At 41.8% G+C, this 23,690-nt stretch overlaps 1 protein-coding gene across 1 annotated transcript in view; it reads right to left on the bottom strand.

Annotated features, from left to right (window-relative positions):
• The window catches only part of SRGAP2 (SLIT-ROBO Rho GTPase activating protein 2), a 263,500-nt gene that overhangs the window by 131,456 nt on the left and 108,354 nt on the right, over positions 1 to 23,690 (bottom strand). The window contains exon 3 of the mRNA XM_011937394.1: positions 20,511 to 20,703. Coding sequence (XP_011792784.1) covers positions 20,511 to 20,703 — 193 coding nt within the window. The remainder of the gene's footprint in view (positions 1 to 20,510; positions 20,704 to 23,690) is intronic.

Raw genomic sequence — 23,690 nt, 5'->3', positions numbered from 1 at the left:
TCACTTGTGGTCAGGAGTTTGACACCAGCCTGGGGCAACATGGCAAAACCTTGTCTCTACCAAAAATACAAAAAATTAGCTGGGCGTGGTGGTGTACACTTGTGGTCCTAGCTACTCGGGAGGCGGAGGTGGGAGGATCGCTTGAGCTTAGGGGGCAGAGGTTGCAGTAAGCCAAGATGGCGCCATTGCACGCCAACCTGGGTGAAAGAGTGAGACCCCATCTCAACAAAAAAAAGAATAACAGAGCAAAGTAGAAAATCTCAGAGTATATCATACAGAGCAAAGATAAGCATTGTTTTGTGAAAGTGTTGTTCTCAGCTATTTATGTATATATATATATGTATATTCCAGCCTGTAGTATAAAACACAGAGATTCATGATCAAAACGTTTTAAAGTCACTGCTTCAGAGTAATGGTCTTAAATTATGGGAGATAATTACGTATCCCAGATCCTTTTGAGAATCTTTTTTTTTTTTTTTTTTCAGTTACCATCCATAGGGCTCTGCTTGATACTTTTTGAGAATCTAAGGATTCTCTTCTAAGTATTCTCTTCTAAAGAAGGGAGGGAGGGAGGGAGAAAGGAATGGAGGGAGGGAAGCAGGGCAACGCTATAATCTGCATAGATAAATCCAGCGTGTACTTGTACTTCTAGAAGCCTATCCCTCAAGGGCTTTTCTTGAGGACAGTTCCTACAATGTCTGGTCACAGTAGCCACCCAATAACCACTGTACCATGCCAACAGCTTTCTCCCCATACTCTGTAAATGACTGCCAGTGTCTTCCTTATATACCTCTAAGATAAGTGGTCCCACTACAATGATTGTTTTCCTCTTATTTTTAGGGTGACTAGGAATGCCAAAGCTAAACAATGATCTACAGAACATTGGGAGAAAGCAGTTGGCATATTCCCAGAATGAGGATTCTGAAAGCAATGGTGTGGGTCCAATGTCACTGCTTTCCAAGGAACAAGCTCCCTGTCTACAGGGAGTGTCTACTTGCTCCCGACAAGGGCAGACAGTGGCACTGGCACAATTTTGCACCCCTAGTGATGAAGTCAATAGAAGAATATCTACTTTATTCGCAAGTTGGTGAATTATATGACCTATAAATGTACCCACAGACACAGAGGCCCCAGCCTCACCTTCTTTATATGACCAAAAGGACATAAGGTCCCTAGTCCTAGATGGAAGATTTTAAAAGGCTATAAACATTTAGAAAAACAACAAACAGCCCTAGTTTGATTATCAACACAGTCCCATCCCGATGGTTAAACCTATCAGTACATAGAAAGAGGAGAAATGAGGATAAAGGTTTTTAAAACCAGCCTTTGCTAAGTAAGGAATATAAAGAAGAGATGGAAAGTGGCAAGGTGTAATGGGGGGGGGGACAGGGTGAAGAGAAATGGAAGAGTTGGGGAGGAAGGACCATTGAGAAGGCAGAGAATCAAACCCCAAAACTATTCTAAAATTTCCTGATGCTTTTCAGTAATTTGTTTTCATGCGGTGGAAATTGGCACAGCGTCTAGGATACTTTGGGCCCATCTGTTTTTGAACTTAAGCTGTAGACAAGATTCAGAACAGCTGGAATCAGCAGCACTGACCAGGTTATATGTGTCTGGAGGAAAGAGAAATAAAATGAGTGTGTGGGAGATGGAGAAAGAGGGTTAAATGGGGCAGAGGAAGGGGATTCTGAAAGTCATTCCCAGACAGACAGGAGAAAATGGCCAGATCATCAGAACTGATGCAAAACAGCTATTAGAGAGACCAAAGCATGTAACTGAAGAAAGTCCAGGAGGAGAAATTTCAAGGATTTCAGAACAAGGCACTAGCAAACAGTCTTGCAAAAGGACATAAAAGTCTGGGTGTCATAAAAGTTTGGGTGTCAATGTGCAGTGCCCTGGGGCTTCTTGTCTGAGAGGCTAGATCAACATCATCCTAAGGTCTTACATCAAGCATATTACATGAGCTGCTGGTACACAGTACACACAATCATGGCCTACAGCTGAGCAGATGCTGATGCGGATTTTTGGTTCGCTAAATGCAAAAGAGGTGATCAGGGAGAATGGCAAGGAGAACCTAGGAGTAGGCTTAGTGGAAATTAGCAAGGGTTTCAATCCACAAGATGGTTTGCATAGAGACAAGGTTGGCCCAGAAGTAGGGGAAATGGTTGGTTTGTTCTCAGTGCATGTCTGGCCTATGTCCCCATCACTGACTTCTGCTAAAGCCCTGACTTAATCTATGGATACATGGGTCTCTCACTTCTCCTGAATCTGTTCCATCTTTAGTCAAGAGAAAAGGTTTGGCAGTGAGAAATGTCAAGACCCCATTCTGGAGAGGAAAACATTAAATACAAACAAATAAATAAACCAAATTATATTTCAAACAAGTAATATAACGACATGGAAGGTCTGGAGGTTGAGGGATACTATGGTTTGAATATGGTCCGTTCCCTCCAAAACTCATGTTGAAATTTGATTGCAATTGCAAGTGGTTTTGAGAGGCGGAGCCATTAAGGGGTTGTCTGGGTCATGGGAAGAATCCTTCATGTATAAGATTGACATTCTCATGGAAATGAGTTCTCACTGTTGTGGGACTGGATTAGTTCCTGAGAGAGTGAGGTGTTGTAAAGCAAGCTTCTTCCTAGTGTTTGCTGTCTTTGAACTCATTCCCCAGCCTTTCAGCTTCTCCGCCATGTTGTCAGGCAGCACATGGCCCCCACCAGGAGCTGAGCAGATGCTGATGCCATGTTCTTATACTCTCCAGCCACCACAGTCGTGAGCCAAATAAGCTTCTTTTCTTTATAAATTACCTGGACTCAGGTATTCTGTTACGGCAACACAAAACAGACTAAGATAGGAAAGAAAGAACTAGTCAGCTAACTTTTGAACACTGTATTTTGGCCCTCAAGGCTAATAACAAAAAGAACTCTAAACCAGTATTAAAATCTAGTCAGTAGTCTTCTTTTTCAGAGGCATGGGTTAGTAATTCTGAAGCAACTTTCTGTACACTCTAGGACTGAGCAATTAAGTGAACATGTGTGTTATGGATAAGAGGAACCAGGTTTCTCACTGTTCAGAGAACAGGAAAGGGGAGAAAATTAAATAAAACACATGGTATTGGATTGGAATGAAAGATACTGATATGAACTCATAGGCTTTAATATATATAAATATACAGACCGATAAAGAAACAGTTATTTATAGAAGTACATGGGTGTGTGTGTGTGTCTATGTGTACATACATGTATCTACTACCTCTGTCTGCTGAAAGGGACTATAAATAATGGTACTTCGGTCACAAATAGCATATTTAGCATCCATGGTTTCTAAATACCATTTCCCACTAAAAGCAACCAAGGCTCTCTGAAAAAATGGCCAACTCCAGAGTAAAGGCAAGGAAAGTACAAGGCCTGGAACACCTTGTTGTGCCATGAAGTAAGGAAGTGCTCAAAGAATGATGGGGACATATCAATAAGACACAGGAGCCAGCATGAAGGGACTCCATTGGCCAAATCTAGAACAATATGAACATTAAAATAAAGATGGCAAAGGATGATAACCTGTTGAATAAAATAATAATCCACAAGTCCACACTGATATAAACCAACAACCAGACCAAAAAGTGGGGGTAATGGAAAAGCTCTTCCTTACAGTAGAAATGGAACTGATATATGTAGAAGGAATGATGAAAACTGGAAAAATGACTATTTGGTAACCATCATAATAAAAACTGATTCAAGCAAGAATTACAATGGATGCTAAAACTAGTGAGTATAACAGTTGAAGGTACGTTGATATTTACATGGTCTCAAAGTATCTCTCTACAATATATGCATTAATTACAAAGTTTATAGAACAACTTCATGATGGAGAAACCTAGCAGACACAACTGTAACCAAATGGTCAAATTTAACATCACCAGTAATGGCACAAATCATCAGCAAGTGCCTCCTGATATGATGCACTGAGAGGAACATGACATTACCATTTTATGGTATTCCTGCCAAAAGTGTGTGGCTTGAATCTAATCCTAAGGAAATTATCAGAAATTGCCAGAAATATCAAATTAAGGGACATTTTACAACATAACGGGGTCAATGTCAATGTCTTGAAATGTAAAGAAAGACTTGGAAATCATCCCACATTAAAGGAAACTAAAGAGAGAAGATAATTGAACGAATTGCATCATCTTGGACTTTCTTTTGCCAAAAAAGGACATTTTTAGAACAACTGGTAAAATCTGAATGTCTATTGATTAGAAAATAGTATTGTATCAATCTGGTCGTCCTGATTTTGATGACTACACTACAATTATGCAAAAGAACATCCTTATTTTTAGCAAATACACCCTAAAGTATGTATGGATAAAGGGGCATCATGTCTGCAGTCTACTCTCAAGTGTTTCAGAAAAGCAAAATATGTATGAGAACTGGGTATGAAAAGGGTGAAGTATAAAGCAAACGTAGTAATATGTTAACATTTTGGGGCAATCTGGATAAAATGGTAGTATACAAAAATTCTTTGTGCTATTCCTGTGATTTTTCTGTAAGTCTAACATTATGGCAAAATTTTAAAACTGTTTAAAGATTGCATTCTGGAGAAAAATGAAATCATTTCTCCCATCTCTCCTTTGGCAATGAGTGTATATTATTTTGTGTTATCTTTTTCATATAAACTCTCTGTCTTCCACATGACACCATGAGCTTCCTGAGGGAAAGAACAGGATCCTACACCTCTTTGTGACCCCAAACCTGCGGAAAACCTATTGGTCATTAGTGATGAGAATGAAGTCAAGCGTTTATTACTGATTCACATATAATAAAGGTGACTAACAGGATGACTCATAACCCAACAATTCTGTCTCCTCAACCTGGAAGTCTATGCCTTATCAGAGCACACACAAATACACATAAACAAACTTAAAATATTTCACATTAAATAATAACTTCCATGAGCTAGAATGGTAGCTTATTCTTCTATGTATATTTAATTCCTTGTACAACTCTTGGCACAGAATAAATGTTCAATAAATGTTTGCTGAAAGATTAAGGGAACCTCACACACCAGGATTGGCGTTCACCAAATTCATACAAATGGACAAAACAGCCAGAGGTGGACTTGTTTTCCAGAAGGAATAACAGCACAAAGATGGGCCGGGCGCAGTGGCTCACGCCTGCAATCCCAGCATTTTGGGAGGCCAAGGCGGGCAGATCACCTGAGGTCAGGAGTTCGAGATCAGTTTGGCCAACATGGAAAAACCCCATCTCTACTAAAAATATAAAAAGTAGCCAGGCATGGTGGTGTGCACCTGTAATCCCAGGTACTTGGGAGGCTGAGGCACGAGAATTGCTTGAACCTGGGAGGCAGAGGGTGCAGTGAGCCGAGATGGCACCACTGCACTCCCACCTGGGCAACAGAGTGAGAGACTCCCATCTAAAAAAAAAAAAAAAAAAAATTGTACAAAGATGTTCTTAGCTTCCAAAAGAGTAATTTATTTTATCACAGATTTTCAAGCCAGTTGTTTCTTGCTAGAGTGGCTCAAAAACATTCCCGGATCTGGTAAATTGCCTTTCTTCATCTGATTTACGAAAAGAATCTTTCTAAAGTCTTCTTTAATTTGGTACCAAGGAAGCCTACCAAAGATGTATTATATTTTGTCTATTACGGCTTCCCTGAACTATGTTGTAAAGTAGAAGGTTTCCTAGGCACTGATCATCTGGCTGGGAACTCCGTATGTGTGCTTGGGGACTAGGGGATGGGGATAAAGAAGAGGCAGCATTGAAGTATTCATAAGCCATATCCTCATCACTGACCTCTGTTTTTTCTTTTCTTTTCTTTTCTTTTCTTTTTTTTTTTTTTGAGACGGAGTCTTGCTCTGTCACCCAGACCAGAGTGCAGTGGCACAATCTCGGCTCACTGCAAGCTCCGCCTTCTGGGTTCATGCCATTCTCCTGCCTCAGCCTCCGGAGTAGCTGGGACTACAGGCACCCGCCACCACGCCCAGCTAATTTTTTGTATTTAGTAGAGACGGGGTTTCACCATGTTAGCCAGGACGGTCTCCATCTCCTGACCTCATGATCCGCCCGCCTCGGCCTCCCAAAGTGCTGGGATTACAGGCGTGAGCCACCATGCCCAGCACCTCTGTTTAATGAAGCAATGAATATCTAGCAAAACCAACACTGAGAAAGTATAAGGTTAAAATCCAAGACAAAGCCCATAACAATAACCCATTAATCAGTGTATCATAAAAACCTGAGTTGCGTCCTTCAGAAGATACTAAGGGAAGTGCACCTGTGTGCTCTTCCTGTGTGTTTTCCCTCCTATGTGATATGTTTCGGATGTTTGTCCCCTCCAAATCTCATGCTGAAATGTGATTCCCAATGTTGGAGGTGGGGCCTGGTGGGAGGTGACTGGGTCATGGGGGTAGATCCTTCATGAATGGTTTAGCACCATCTCCGTGGTGATAAGTGAGTTCATGCTCACTTAGTTCACAAAAGACCTGGTTGTTCAAAAGTCTGGGTGGGACCTCCCGCGACTCTCGCTCCCACTCTCACCATGTGACATGCTGGCTCCCTGGTGCCTTCTGCCATGATTGTAAGCTTCCTGAGGCCTCATCAGAAGCAGATACCAACACCATGCCTCCTGTACAGCCTGCAGAACCATGAGCCAATCAAACTTTTTTTCTTTAGAAATTACCCAGCCTCGGGTATTTATTTATAGCATCGCAAAAATGGCCTAACACACTGTGTAATTTGTATGCACGTATAGCTAGGACTCTGTGGTAAGAAAGGGCACGTATTTCCACCGGAGAAAACAGGAGCAAGAAGGAGACTGACAAATCCAGTCCACGTATAAAAAGGGGTGAGGAAGGAGAAGGAGGAGAGGAAGTCAATACACTAAGAAGCCAATCCTTTCTCAACTGTGCCTGCCTTCCTGGGTTCACCCTGTTCTGTTTTAGAGTCCACTCAATAGCCTGTGCTTTGTCTTCAAGGAAATCCATCTGAGGCATCATTTCTACCTGTACACTGCAGAAATCAATTCTGTACAACTTCCTCCTTTTGCTAAATCCCTGAGATGCTGCCTATAAATTCAAAGAATTTCAAGCATCAACAATAACCCCTACCCCCACCCTAGAACTTAGTTATGAACATCTGTTGTTTACAAGGGTTCAGGCTGAGAGCTGCCAGACTTGTTCTGCAACCTCTACTTTAACACAGAGGCTGCCAGGGAGGGATGTCTGAATTTCATGCAAGGATGCCCTGTCCCGACTGCTTAAGCAGGAATCAGCAAACACAGCTCAGCATCCTACTGTTGAAGATAATCCTAGTTTGTTCGATTCATTTTCTAATCCTGGCTCTTTAACCAGCTGCACCCTAAATATACTAAGAAGCAGAACTGTGCTCGTTGATTCTCCCTGAATTTAAAACCCAAGGAGCAATGACAGTGGGGATGTATAAGAGGAGGCACCAGCAGAAAAGATGGACCTATTTCAACTCTGAAAAACCCAAACCCTACTTTTTTCTCATTCTCTGTAAATCTTTCATTAACAATGAGTCCGTCCCATGTCACGCTGTTTCTCTTCACCATGTGATACTTCTGTGCAGCGCAGGAATTAGATATTAAAGTCCTTACTTCAATTAACTAGGGAACAAATCTAATTGAGAACATAACTATACTTTTTTTTTTTTTTTTTTGAGACGGAGTCTCGCTCAGTTGCCCAGGCTGGAGTGCAGTGGCTTGATCTCGGCTCACTGCAAGCTCTGCCTCCCCGGTTCATGCCATTTTCCTGTCTCAGCCTCCCGAGTAGCTGGGACTACAGGCGCCCACCACCTCTCCCGGCTAATTTTTTGTATTTTTTTTAGTAGAGACGGGGTTTCACTGTGTTAGCCAGGATGGTCTCGAACTCCTGACCTCGTGATCCACCCGTCTCGGCCTCCCAAAGTGCTGGGATTACAGGCTTGAGCCACCGCGCCCGGCCAACTATACTATTTTTTACCTTTCCCTGACTGAACCAAGTACAAGTCCCTCCTGAGTATTGCACCTTTCTTCTCTTCCTGGTGACTACTGGAACCTGCTTTAAATGGGATGCTATTTTAAAATTCCTGTGCACATGTGTTCTTATTATTCTCTCTCAGCCTGCCCGATTTTCCCCATTTCAATTATAAAAGCATGTATGGCAGAGACTGTCTTTTCTTCTTATCTTGTAAACCCTCCCACTTAACACAGTCAGCTCCCAATAAGATGACACAGCTTTTGCCTTGAAAAGAGAACTGGATCAAAGTAAATTCATTTAATTGGCTGCAAATTCCTGAGAATTAAAAATCCCAAGAACACACTGCCTAGTAGTAGTTAGACACATTGCTTCCTGTGTCTGCTACAGAATTATTACGGGGCTTACAGGAGCAGAGAAAAGGAAAACTAAAAGCTCCCCGCACACTAGCACTGTTGTCAAGGAACGTGATCACTGTCTTTGCTCCATGGAGCTGAAAGACTGAGGTATGGCCTGCTGACATTCCAGTGGCAGATCCTAGGAGACACAAGGAAACTCTCAGGAGTCTCCAACATCCTCCCAATTGCTCATAAAAGCATATTTTGCTTCTGACCTGCCCTCTTATCATTCCCTACCCTAAAAGGAAGATATAAAGCCATTTATGCAGAAGCTTGGGAGCTTCTGTTTGGCCTCATGAGACAAACAACCCAGTAAACCGCATATTATTATGTTCATGACTAAGGTTTTTACTGCACTGGCCTGCTGGCCTCGATGGTAGATACTGCAGGAGGCTGAATAGGACTGGCCTTCTTTTATTTGCCCAAGTCAAAATTGGGACCTGTGGGCCTGAATGGTATATCTTTATAGAAACTCAGCAATTTGGCAATAGGGCTAACTATTAACTCCAAGAGGACAAGAAAAGCAGAGAGTGGTTGTATGACAAATGTCCTACTCTTCATGAATGTGAAGTATGGAATGGTGGATCTAAAAGTAACCCACCAAGGTTGAACTATATGACACCTTATAGAACAAAACATACAAATGCTAAGTTTTTATAGGGACTGACCATGCAATTACATAGAGTCACATAATTGCTTATGTCCTGCCCAATGTAGCTATACCATAAAAATCAGGGTGGGGGATAAATTTGTCATTCATGAGGGCCCACAGGGGTCTGAAGAAAATGGAAACTTGACATATTACCCAGCCAGGCTTAGGAATACTTAACTCTGCACAGGGAATGACTAGTGCATCTAATATACCAGTGTTTTACCCAGTATAGCTGTGCTCAGGCCCAAATCCTGAGGATAGGGATAATTGTTGCTACTATTTACATTTACTATGTGCCAAGCTCTGTCCTAAGTGTTTCACATATTAATTCACTTAACCAGCATAACAACTCCATAAGGTAGGTATGAATATTACCTTCATTTTGCAAATGAAGATACTGAGGTGATTAAAAACTTTCATCTAAAATCACGCAGCAAATAAGTGGGGGAAATCCAGGATTGTAAACCCAGGAAATTTGGTTCCCAGAACTTAATGATCTTAACTATCAGGGTTGACTCTTCCTGTGGCTGATCTTAACTATCAGGGTTGACTCTTCCTGATAATTATATCAGCTACCATTTATTAAGCATCCATTAAGTCACAGAAAATAGCTAGTGCTGTATATACATTACATATATCCTTAGAAGAACCCTTCAAGGTAAGTATTACTGTCAACATTTCACAGGTAAGAAACTGAGACTCACAGGGGTCAAGTGCCTTGCTTAAGGTTACCAGCTAGGAGTAGAAGAGATACGATTCAGACCCAAGTTTTTCTGGCTCAAAGCTCTGGTTTTTCCCACTAAGTCACAAAGCTTCCCAAATAACTTTTAACTGAATTCCTTCTCTCTTCCAAAGACTGGATCACCCTGTCTTGTTGATTCCCAAATGGCCTTCTTGTGTCTCTTCCATCCTGCTTTACCCATGTGTGAGAAGTCCTCCCAATTCTTCCTCCAAAAAGGACTCAACCATGATCTAAGGTTCTACATGAACTGAGCCCATGTAAAACACACCAAAGAACCTTCTGTTAATTTCTGAAGAAAGGCATCTTGAGCCATGGAGAAGGGAAGCCAACCCTTGCAACACCAGATGCTACATCTGGGCAAAATCTTTCCTGAGGGAACAAACAGCTCCCAAATACGTCCAAAATGAGTGAGTGACGCACTGGTCCCAGGAAGTCAGGGGTTCTCCCTCCCGGGAGCTTCATGCTTCCTGGTACTTTCCTTCTCAAGGTCACTCCATAAGTCAATGAGGAACTTTCTGGCCTTCCACACTTTTCTGATTTGCAACCACAACTATAACGTTTTCCATGGCCAACTGACTCTGTGCTTTTCAACCCAATGCTATCCTGTGAGACTGGTGAATGACTTTGAACTCAGCTCCAGAGAAGAAACCCATCTGCAGTAGTAATGTAACTACAGAGACAGCGCACATTCAAATACTGGGCCTGAGGCCAACAACACAGACTCTACAATACTTTTTCTTTAATTAATTGTGTAACTAACGTCCCACTGAAAGGAGTACTGCAGGTTGAATGCCTACCAAATTCTTGAGATACGTAGGCCCTGCTCCCTCACATCCCTTCCAATGGTGACACAACTGATAACCAGCCAAACAAGAAAGTTTACTTTCTATGTCTACCTCCTTGATATTTTGCTAATTTAATATTAGTGAAAATAGGAGATTGTCTTGTTCTTCTCTATCTCCAGTACCAAGCCCAACTGCTGATACATAATTAGGTTCCCAAAATGTATACTGAATGATACACAAATAAATATATCATTTAAATTCCTTTATACTCTCTGTAATCTAAGTATCACAGATGATACAAAGGAAGCTTCCCCTTTGTTCTTCTAAACCCTTACTATTGGAAATCACAAATATTTCCAGTTTCAACCATCCCCTCTCTGTGCAAATCTCTACCAACAGCCAAAAAATCTATTTAGCCCTGCATACAGCTATTCATTTTGTCAATTACTAGAAATTTCAGCTTTAATACTCTTCCAACACCTTAAACTTAAAATCTAAAACCCAAATTTCTCATATTTTACCCCTTCAAAAACAATTCCTTCTCCTAACTTCTGTTAAAAAACTTCTAGATTTCAGCTGGGCACAGTGGCTTATGCCTGTAATCCCAGCACTTTGGGAGGCCAAGGTGGGCAGATCACCTGAGGTCAGGAGTTCGAGACCAACCTGACCAACATGGAGAAGCCCTGTCTCTACTAAAAATACAAAATTAGCCTGGCATGGTAGTGCATGCCTGTAATCCCAGTTACTCGGGAGGCTGAGGCAGGAGAATAGCTTGAACCTGGGAGGCAGAGGTTGCAGTGAGCCGAGATTGTGCCATTGCACTCCAGCCTGGGCAACAAGAGCAAAACTCGGTCTAAAAAAAAAAAAAAAAAAAAATCAAACAACAACAACAGAAACCCCCAAAAAAGCCCCTCTGTATTTCTTTTAAAGATACCATTAATTTATCAATCACCCAAGTCAAAAAGACACTTTACAGACCTCTTTCTTTTGTGGCTTCCAAGCTCACTTGAAACTTGAATCCCATTAGTCAGCAATTCCTGCAGATTCTTTCTGCACCAGGTGCTTTCCATCTGTCTCTAGACTGTAAGCTCTAGGAGTACAGGGGTGGGTATCTGGCATGTGTCTGGCACATGGTATGAAGATATATATTTGCTAAATGGACAGAAGGATAAATTCCTCTTCTTTTCATTCCTACCATCCCAACCTAAATTAGATCCCTATGATCTACTGCAGCAACTGGTTTCCTTGGTCTCATGTTTCTTGTCATTTAGCAAACTACCACTAGGTTAATCTTCCCTAATCAGAGTTCATACCTATTTAAACCATCAGTGATTTCCAGTGTCTGTTGCATAGAGCCAAATCTCTAATCAAGAGTCAAGGCCCTCCACAATACAAACCTACCTCACTTTGTCCATTTCTTCCATATCCACTTATACTCCCAGCTAAACCAGTTTACTCAACTGTACCTCAAAATTGCTTTATTCTGTCCTCTAGCTGTGCCCCTTTTTCCTAGAATATATTCCCCTCCCTCTCAAGAACATTTTCTTTAAAGTTTTGTTCAAATCTCATTTCCTTACGAAAGTTTCCTGACTACATCAACTGAGCCTCATCTCTTCTGCAGCATATACTTAGTACTTACTACCTATAGCCTTATGTTGAAGATTTGTATTCTTGTATTTGAATTTAATTTCTCTCTGACTAGATTATAAATTCATATGGGAAAGAACTACTCCTTTTATTTCTTTGGATCTCTGTCCTCTAAGAGTTTAGAACAAAATCTCTAAAATAGTCAACAAATATGTGTTGAGGAGAAAAGAAGCTAGGAGAAACACTGAAAAGATACTGACAGTGGGTTATAAAATAGCAGAAGGTCTCTGCAAGGAACACAGCAGGATAGCAATGTAGAAGTATTGCTCTAAAAATTCAACAGAAAAAAAAAGCTACCTAAAACCATGAGTTATTAAAAGCAAGAGATCAAAACCAAGTGAGCTATGACTGAAAGGTAATTTACAGCAAGCCTATTTAAAAAAAAAACAAAAAACAACAGTCAATGCATTATCAATTAGAGTCCTGCTGGGCAATATTAACACAGATTCCACTTAAAAGAGACAATCAAAGGCTCAGCAACAAATAGGAATACATTTATGCTCTTCAAGGAGCCAAAGAAAATGCAAGAACAACTTCCCTAGAAAGGCTTCCTACCCTCACATAATACTTTATCACTGCTCTTAATCAAACTAGGCTGACAGAATTTCAGATTATTAGCAGAGTCTTCCCACAATTCACAGGGATGGGGGAAGCCATGTTACCTGTCTTAAACAAAGCAGAATAAGGTAGGGTCAAATAATCACTACAGTTCTATCTGCGGCATCTCTCATTCTCTGGGGGAAGGGGAAAGAAGGAGAGAGATGGAATCAGAGGGTCAGTCTGCAATGGAGTCAGAACTGTGCAGGCTTTAATGAGGATGTCTGCACTGAGCACAATGTGGGAGAGGACAAAAGGTGAGCAGGAGCAGAGCAGAGCAGGAAGCAAAGACAAAGGGTGACAGGGTAATGGCTTCCAGGGGAAGAGGTGTCCAAAAGACGAAGAAAGCAGTTCAGCAGTGTCCAACCCTAAATGCAGTCACTTAGAACTGTAAGAAAATACCCAACCTAACCCAGTATGAGTGGTTGAAACCTAGCCAGGGTAAGAAAGTGGCCTGGAAAAGGGTGGGATGAATCCATGTGGACTGAATTCAGCCCTGGCCAACCTGCTGCATCCCAAATTGAATAGTTTCCACGTCCCTGAGATGGGTCTGTCCAGAGTTGCTGCTGGCAGCTGCTCTCCTGGCAGTACAGGAAGACAAATTCATGGCATTGCTAGCCCAACAGCTGCTACAGCTCTGGGGGAGGTGATGAGTGCCCGCTGAGATGTTCTGGGCAGAGAATGAACTATTCTGGGACCAGTCCTAGAGTCAGCAAAATCAAGGCTACAATTCACCGACTGAATGAAAATACAGTACAATTGTCACTCCAGAGACCCAGGAAACCAAGAGCACTTTCTCTGTCCCAGCTTCTTCGACTTCCATTGATTCTTGCCCTCACACTTGGCCCCATCTTGTCTATTACCAAGGGTATGACCTCAGTTTCAGCCCACATTAACCTCACCACTGGACTCCTTTCTTAACAGGTCCTCCTCCTTCCAGTCTCTCTGCTCCAATTGATCATATGCATCGTTGCCATAGTTACCCTTCGACAGCACAGCCATAATTATATTCCTTGCTCAAAAACTATCAGTGGTCCCCCATGCTTACAGAATAAAGCCCAAACCCTATCGCCTGGCATTCACAGACCTTTTTAATCTTCTGGCCCCTATCTTTTCCAGGTTTATTTCACTATCATAATTATAATTCCTGTTCTTCAGCAAAACAGATGAGTTATCCACCAGCCTTTGTTCTCACTTCTGTTAGCCTTTTCTAACACTGCTCTGTCTATCTAAAATGCTTCCTTTCCCATCTTTTTACCTTCTTTCTACAACTTCTCCATTATCTCAACTGTATTAAGCTTAAAGGATCAATACCTAGCATTGGCACTTTAATTTTTTCATCTCCCTCCCACTGAACTTGACATCCCTAAAGCCCTCTCCAGTCCCCCAATCAGAAGAAATATCTCTTCTCTGTGCACCTGTGACACTCTGTATGGATGGGTGGCCATGGTCTTTCCTACACTTGTCCTTTCATACACCACACATGGACAATATGGCAAATGCTGCTGATTGTCCTCCAATATTTCTCCTTCTTCTATGTTAATAGAAACTCTACTTTATAGTCACCTAGAACAATAAGTATACTTCCCAGCCTCCCTTGCAGTTCAGCATAACCATGTGACTAAGTTCTGACCAGTCAGATATGAGTTGAAGAGATGTGTGTGCCACTTCCAGACTACATCTTTAAAAAATAAGGCCATAACTGCCCCTTGTCCTGTTGCCTTTTCCTGCTGGCTGAAATGAGACCACGGTGGCAGTGAGCCATCTTTAGTCATACAGAAAACGGCAACACTCTTGGGATGGAATAAGAAGCCTGACAGCCCTGGATGGCTAACACCCAGACTATGACATCAGAGAGAAATCAACCTCTATCTTGTGTATGCCATTATTACTTGGGGTCTATTACATCACTCAAACTTATATCTTTACCAAATCAGACATGCCTAAGATGCCTTTCCTATGCCAAAATGTCAAATTTTCAGTTGCCAGCACATGTTTCAAGCTTGTCTTAGTGATGTTGACTGCCAGGTACCAAGTCTGTTTCAGCGGGATAGTTGTCTCTGCATAGCAATGCTTGTGCTATGCACACATCTGAACACTTGGTTATCTTTTGCAACATAAAAATGAGTGGAAATGGAAAAATGAAAGTGCTGTTACTAATGCTGCATTGCGAAGTAGAGGTCTCATCATTGTATTACTAAGATAAGGGCAGAACTCATCAGCTACGTGGACTCTTCAGGTATTCACTGAACTTGAGCAGGCAGGCCATGAGTTTAATCATGGAAAAACAAATAGAACTAAACACAAGGCATACAATGCTAAAAATATATCAGGTGAGGTATAATTTGGAATTTCAAATATACACTTATTTATAATAATAGAACCTACCTACCCCACATACAACTGTAGTTAGACATTCAACCATTTGACTTCTGTATACACTTTTAGGAATAAATTATGCATGAAAGTAGGATGTTGCCTGAGCCTCTCTTACTGAGTTTCTCACCACCTTGCCTGTATTAAATGCATTTGTACGTATGTTCTATCTCCTCTTCTACCAGGCTGTACCATACGAAATTGCCATTTTGCCTTACAAAAAACCCCAGCAATTTCATATGTTTCACCCAAAGAGATTGAAAGCTTTTGGGTTTGGGGCTCATTTTAGTCATCTTTGCATCTCTCACAATACCTTATACATGAGAGAATATCAATAAGAAATTGCTCTTACAGATCTTCTACTTGAAACACTTCTAGTTCCATCATACACCACTCTTCCACCTTACCTTCTATCCTTTGCCTTAAAAAACAAAACAATTCTCTCTTTCTCTCTTCAGGTAGCTTTTGCTTCTCCTCATAGTAACTTTTACTACCAATGCGTAACTTTTATTCTCGAAGCCTGGGGTCCTGGATTTAGCTCTTTGTTCTCCTCTTTCTCTTCCCTGAATTCATATACTTTCATCTCTTCCACAATCACTTTTACCCTGAAGATTCTGCTAGCTATCCCCAGTCATAACCTCTTACCTCAGCAGTATGCCACCTCCACCTGCATACCTGATGGCCTCATACTGCTCGAAACCCAAAATGTTCAAAGTAGGATCACCATTCAAAACAGATCTTCCCCCAACACCCCCACTTCTATCATGGATGCCACAATTCTTCTAGGTCACCAGGGTAGAGACACTGGGTCACCTCTGACCATTATGGTTCTATGCTTTATCCAGTCAGTTATCTAGTCCTATTTAGTTTCTTGAATACCTTCTCAATATATTCCTACTTCCTTTCCACTCCCTCCATTTTTTTTTCTTTTACTTTTTGTGTAGAATACCCTGAAACCTTCATCCTGGCCTTCTCTTTTCCTCATGTCTCTCTCCTCACCTAAGAACCCAGAGAATCCACTAAAATGCTGCCACACCCAATCTGAACTTCTCTGCTTACTATTAAAGAGCTATCACTTGGGGTCTACTCTACTTATTTAACTTATTTTCTACTGCTCTTGAAAATATCTGTGTTCTCATGTCTCTACTAAAGTTCTTTTCATATTATACTACTTACGTAGCTCTCTTCCCTGTTAACCAGGGATTTTTTTTTTTTTTTTCTTTGAGACACAGGGTCTCACTCTGTCACCCAGGCTGGAGTGCAGTGGTGCAATCATAGCTCCCTGTAGCCTCCAACTCCTGGGGTGAAGCGATCTTCCCACCTCCCAAGAAACTAGGACTATAGGCATGCATCACTATGCTGAGTTAATTTTTTATTTTTTGTAGAGATGGGGTCTTGCTATGTTGCCCAGGCTGGTCTCAAACTCCTGGCCTCAGGAGATCCTCCCACCTTACCCTCTAAAGTGCTGGGGTTACAGACATAAGTCACCATGTTCTACTTAACCAGGAACTCCTAAGCTTATGTTAGTTCCTACAGGAATCAACTGAGAGCACAGTACTCATAGGTATTTAAAAGGAATTTGTTAAATAAGTAGATTGTTACTCAGGATACGATCAGGCAGGAAGCTATAGGAGTAAACCAGCTATGAAGTGTAACAGTCACCCTCTTCCAGGTTCTTGTACCACCTTGTATTAAATACTTTTCTCCCACAACATTTACCCCAACTTTAAATTATATATCTAATTTTGTGATTTGTTAAATGCCCATTTCTTCATCTATGTGCTATGTGGAAGAGGCAGTTTGTTCCCTACTACACTCCAAGGCACAAATGAGTTCAAGGAATGCGCAATGGAAATCAGTTAGATGACTGTATTAGGAACCTTCCCTTTAATAAAGCTGGATCACACACTAGCCCCTACACCCCCTTATCACCAAATATTCCTGCTTCCTCTCACCTGTACCTGCTGTTCTCTCCTCTGCCACACAAATCTACCTCTCAAGCCTAGGTCCCACCTGCTTCATGATAACTTTCCTGACTATTCCAGAACCTTTATCCATCTCTGACCTCTCATCAGATCTATGTTGTATGTAACACCAATGATATCTTAATGAGATCATTACTGCTTTATGGTCTAATTGCTTCTTGTATTCAAAATCTTCTCTCCAACCACATAATGACTCTCTAAACCTCTCTTGTATTTTCCAATGCCTTGTACAAGCACAGAACTGGTCAATCAATAAATACTTGCTGGTTATTTGAGAAAAAATGATGCCAAGGCCGGGCGCGGGGGCTCAAGCCTGTAATCCCAGCACTTTGGGAGGCCGAGAAGGGCGGATCACGAGGTCAGGAGATCGAGACCATCCTGGATAACACGGTGAAACCCTGTCTCTACTAAAAAAATACAAAAAAAAAACTAGCCGGGTGAGGTGGCGGGCGCCTGTAGTCCCGGGCTACTCGGGAGGCTGAGGCAGGAGAATGGCGTAAACCTGGGAGGCAGAGCTTGCAGTGAGCTGAGATCCGGCCACTGCACTCCAGCCCGGGCGACAGAGCGAGACTCCGTCTCAAAAAAAAAAAAAAAAAAAAAATGATGCCAAGTACCATCTTTAACAGAAAATCAATCCTTCTAGACTTGGAGAAATCACCCTATTCCTAGTATGTGATCTTAATCAGAGCAATTCAGATGACTTGGAGATTAACACATCTGAACATTAATTTGTAACAAATAAGTCCATAAGCTGAGAATATGATATAGTACTAAAAATCAAATGCTATTTTAAATTTAGGATGAGATTACCAACAGAATAAATCCAACTTTGAATCACTTTCTAAAGCAAATGATTCCTCCCCTAAGTCTTCATTTATCACATACTAAAATAACATTTTATTATCAGATGATTCCCTTATCATAAAGAGAATAAGACTTGGGAAAGATAAACTGAGGAAAAAAAACATCTGGAGGAAATTCTCATTCTGGCTTATTTTGAGATGTCATGTTCTCCTCAACCTTAACCCCATTTTCATTGCACAGAGCTGGCTTTTAAAGGATAATTTGTGTCCCGTATTATTAAGGCAATAAATAAAAATAGAAAATGGGGAAAATAAGATACACTTGGCACTAATTCTTAAATTCATTCATTCATTTATTTATTCCACAATATTTAGTGAGCATCTACTATACACCACATATTACACTAGGCCCTGTGGGACTCTAGAAGATCAAACAAACTTATACAGTCCACTAAGGGAAGATAACAGAAGGCAGATAGTGCTGAATGCCTTAAGAGAAGAACAAATAAAACGCTGTAAGAATTCAGAAGACGGAGAACTAACTTTCTTCTGGGAGAATCAGGAAAGTTTCCTGGAACAGGGAGCACCTGAGATGGTTCTTAAGACATGGGCATGGCTTAGACATGCAAAGATGGAAAGACTGACCACATAAGCTCAAATAACAGGATGCCAGTGACCCACTGGAGTGAATGTTCTGTTTGGTTCAGGTATAGTGGAACAGAAACAAGAAATAAGGTTGGAAAGCTGTTTGAAGCCAGATACAGAGGAGCTTAAAGACCAAGCCAAAAAGCATGCACCTTTGTGAACAGAACAGCACTTCCCAAATGCCAATGTGCACACAAATCACATGCTATGTTGTGGGATCATGTTATAGTAGGACTGGAATAGGACCTGAGATTCTGCATTTCTAACAGTACAGATGATGCTGACACTGGGAAACTACAATCTGAACATCAAAAACATAGATGGGCTGGGTGTGGTGGCTCACACCTGTAATTCCAGCACTTTGGAAGGATGAGGTGGGAGGATCACTTAAGACCAGGAGTTTGAGACCAAACCGAGCAACATAGCGAAACACTGTCTCTACAAAAATTAAAATAAAATAAAAATAGCTGGGTATGATGGTGCACACCTGCAATCCCAGCTACTCAACAGGGAGGCTGAGGCAGGAGGATCTCTAGAGCCCAAGAGTTTGAGGCTGCAGTGAGTCAAGATCACACTATTATTCTTCAGCCTAGGTGACAGAGCAAGACCTTATCTCTAAAAATAATAAAAATCATAATAAAAAGAACATAGACAATGGAGAGACACTGAAAGTTTTGCAGAAACTCTCTGATTACCAGTGTGTTCCAGGAAGATTAACTCTGATCACAATGGAGCAGGCAGATTGGAATGAGGAGAAGCTGTAGACCAAGCTTGTCCAACCCATGGCCTGTGGGCTGCATGGGGGCCAGGACGGCTTTGAATGCAGCCCAACACAAATTTGTAAACTTTCTTAAAATATTGTAAGGTTTTTTTCGCAATTTTTTTTAAAGCTCATCAGCTATTGTGTTAGTGTATTTTATGGGTGGCCCAGGACAATTCTTCTTCTTCCAATGTGGCCCAGGGGGGCCAAAAGATTGGACACCCCTGCTGCAGACTGTGATCTTCAGTACTGGCAGTTCATCAGAATCACCTGGGAAGCTTTTACACCACCCTGTTACCCAGGCCCCACTCCCAGAGATTCTCATTTAATTGGTCTGGAGTGGGGCCCAGATTTCTGTATTTTTTTTAAAGTTCTCCAGGGAATTCTAATGTGCAGCCAGGGTTGAAAATCTCTGCTATAGAACATATAGTAAATACTGCAATTATTCAGGCAAAAAAAAAAATTATGATCTAAACTAGGGCAATGGCAGTGGGAACCAAGTGAAGGGGCCAGCTGTATAAAACAAAGTAAATGTAGAAGAAATAGACCTTAGCAACTGCCTAGACAGGGATTTAGATATAATGGCCTCAACATCATTTATTTCTCCTAAAGACAGTTTGGTGAAATGGTTAAAAATATAGACCCTGGAGCCACACTGCCTGCATTTGAATTTCAGCTCTACTATTTACTAGGGGTGTGTGAATGTGTGTGTGTGTGTGTGTGTGTGTGTGAGAGAGAGAGATATTAAGATAGACCCTAAGTTAAGCCCCTTAACCTTTTTATGCCCCAGTTTCCTCATCTATAAATTGGGGATAATAACAATAACCATCATATGGAGTTGTTGTTGGGGTTAAGCAAGCTAACATATACATAAAGCCCTTAGTAGCATGCCTGGTAATAGAGCTATAAACAAGTTGGCTATTATTATTAGCATGGTTCATCATCTACTCTCATCTCTATGAAATGTTGAATTGCACACAAGCCTGATCTGAAAAACGAGAAGTCCTTGAGGGCTTTCAACCAATCTGAAGCCAGCAGCTCCTGAATCCAACTGGATCTAAGTGGTGTACCCTGCCCCGCTCCACCCTGGACCCCATTCCAAGGTCTGAGAGTAACAGCCACAGAGCACCTACTTGAATTGCTGGTCCTTGGTGCTGCGTGTCTTGGCCAGGAAGCGTTCTGCCAGCTTCTCCAGGTTGCGGGAGTAGTCCATCTCAATCTCTGCCTTCTTTCGGAAGAAGTCCTGGAGGTCCTGCAACAGTTGCACCCGAAGCTCACACTGCTGATCCAGGCATTTCATCTGCTCTGTGAGCTGAGCACGGATCTCTACAACAAAAACAAGAGAAGACAGTTAGAAAGACAGCCCTAAATAAACCACCATGCATGCCAATATTCACCCACCTTCCATTTACTTATTCCCCGTGCCCTAGGAAATTCAAAGCCCTGAACGAAAACGCCTAAAGTCTAAACTGTCCATACAACGTGAGGCACCTCCAAAAATGCCAACCCTTTTTACACCATTAAAGAACATTGTGAACCAGCAATCTGCTGAATCACATAGGAGAAGCTGCTTATTAAACATAATAATATTCCTATCTACCATTTATATTACTATGTTTCTAGTGGCAGAGAGCCACAATCTGGGTTGTCTTCTGGCAGAGGGCCCAAATGAATTATCATCCCAACCATCCTAAGAGGCAGGTACTACCTCATCCCCATTTTAAAAATGAGAAAACTGAGTCTTGAAGAAGTCAAACTTTTAAGTGGTGAAGCTGGGATTCAAACCCCAAGAGACTGACTTTAGAGCCCATGCTCCTACTTTTTGCACTTTTCCCCATCATTTCAAAATGTTGTTTAGCATCTTCATGAAGTAGGATGAAGGTCAGGATATTTTAATGGAGATTGAAAGAAAATTTCCCAAGGTCAAATGGTAGCAATCAAAACAAAACAAGCACAAGAACTTCTGGGCAAGCAAACCATTCACTGTCAATCAGATTTCACAGTTTCCAATATCACAGGATGAAAATCATTTTTTTAAGACTTGGAAAGAGATTTTTTTTCACTAACAAATATCACTTATATCTGTGTTGCTTAATCTTCAGGGATGCTGAAGTGTCTCTATAGTGTCATAGCTAGAAATATTTCTAGTTAAGCTCTAGCATGCAGATTTCTGGCTGGTCAGGGTCCTTGTATGGAGCTAGCAAATACTGTCTCTGGAACTGCTGCAAAGGAAGCTACAGATGCAACCAGATCTGCTTCAAATGCAGTACCGCATTTGTTACTGACAAGAGACCTGGCACTCACAGGAAGCAGTCTGCCAAAGCCAGACTGATTTTCAGCTCAGAGAAGGCCTGCAGTGTGTATCCTGCTGAAGTTATGTCCCAATCGCCATCTGAGTCAGAACGGAGCCATTTCTTTCATCCTTTTCCTCTGCAAGCCTGCTTAGCTCCAAGTGCATTAGGATGTGACAGTGATTCCAATCCCACAGAAAAGGATCACCTATATTATGCCTTTCCTTATGCATGCCCCAAATTCATTCCCAAGTAGTACGGTTGTAACAATGCTTTCTGTCTATGCTATGTAATGTATCATTATGGGGAGAGGGGGTCTAGAGTTTTCATGTGAGCTGCAGATAAATCAGACGCAAACAGGATGAGAACTATGATGCTGAAATGTTCATGAAGTAATGAGGGTGGGTAAATGGTGTATTTAGCTTTGCCTTGAAGTAGTTGAGGCTCTATAATCTGTCCCCATCTACATTTTTGTTTCTGTTTTTACAAATATCAGTATGTCCTTTGCAGATGATCTCAGGTGATCTGTAAGTGCAATTCTCACCCTCTTCATCCTCATCTCTCTCCCTGTCAACCACCAATGCCAACCAGCCCTGCAGTAACCTCACCTGAACTGAAACTGAGCTCCGGAGGATTGTTTCAAGCAGACAGAAGGCTGTGCAGAAAAGCTGCCTACCTCATCACTCATCAAAGCTCTCTTGTTCTGTGTTTTATGGAATCTGATTACAAGGGTATTGGGGGTAAAGATCTGCAGAGGTTATGTCAGGCATCTGGTTCTTGCCAGGGATTTCTGGGTCTCTTAAAGGGAACAGCCCTTGTTGAGACTATTCCTGAAGGCATTGTACCCCTTCCAAATATTAGTGAAAGGCTGATAGTAATAGCCATTGGGTGGGCAGACTGTGCATTGAGAGGGCATTCACAATGCTTACTAATATTACTTAAATCTCATCCATTAAGAACCAAGGCCTCTTTAGGGTGGAAAGGCTTTCCAGGCACTGAATCAGTAACAGATGTACAGGGGATATGGATGGGCAGTAAGGCTGTCAGGTCCCTCTGAGTCCCCTGTAATGCACTTAAGAATTTACCTCAGTAATCTCACTCGCCAGGGGAATAGAAAGAAACAGTTAGTTGGATGACACCCACCCTCTGCAAGAGAGGACGAGGCAAAGTCCCATGAAGTTCCAGAAGTAGGCCACTCCAGACTTAGCCTGTCCAAGGAACAAGTATTTCATAGGAGGCCTCTGAGATATGTGATTTAATATAAGAAACCCCCAAGCACATCCAGTCAGCAAGGAAATCCAGCCTGACTTGGTCAGGTGCCTCAATGAGGGCAGCACAGTATATGCTGCATCACAGGTACTCCCTCTGGAACCCTGAAGGGAAGGGAGCATGTGTTTATTGAATACATTTTATGGGCCTTTCTATATATCATCTCATTTAATTCTCACAGGTAGTCTGTAAGGTATCCACAATAATCTTGATTACACTAAGGAGAAAACTGAAGTAAGACTCTTCAGGTAATTTACCAAAGGGTCAACGATCACACAAGTGGAGCTGGAGCTAAATTAAGGTTTGTCTAACTTGTCAAAGAGGTTAATAATAGGTCAGAGAAACAAAAACAAGAGAAATAGAACACCAGTTTGGAGTCTCTGAGAGTATTTCTGGGTAAATCACAGTGACCACGACTCTTACTCCTGGAACATCGCCCTTTCCACCTTCCAGCTGAGGGTTGATTCAGGCCCGTAAGACAAGTATAGACTTGCCCACTGACTCATTAGCTAGCTATGTTTCAATCTGTCCACAACCAGACTGGACCCCTTCCCCACTTCCTAGATCTACTCTACAGGACAGCTTAGAGGGAAGTGCTTTTCTTGTCCTGTGAGTGCACCCTGAGGTCTACCAGGAAGCCCAGGGGACAGAGACTGTGAGAAAGCAGTATCCCCACCCCTGATCCAGGAAAAAAATAGAGGCTCTGTTAATAGATACCACCTGCCAGTGTAGTTTATTTGTGATACGACACCA

The sequence above is a fragment of the Colobus angolensis genome, unplaced genomic scaffold (genome assembly GCF_000951035.1).
Source record: "Colobus angolensis palliatus isolate OR3802 unplaced genomic scaffold, Cang.pa_1.0 Scaffold100, whole genome shotgun sequence".
Taxonomy (NCBI): domain Eukaryota; kingdom Metazoa; phylum Chordata; class Mammalia; order Primates; family Cercopithecidae; genus Colobus; species Colobus angolensis.
The sequence above is the reverse complement of the archived record's forward strand: the minus strand, read 5'-3'. Positions and strand labels throughout refer to the sequence as shown.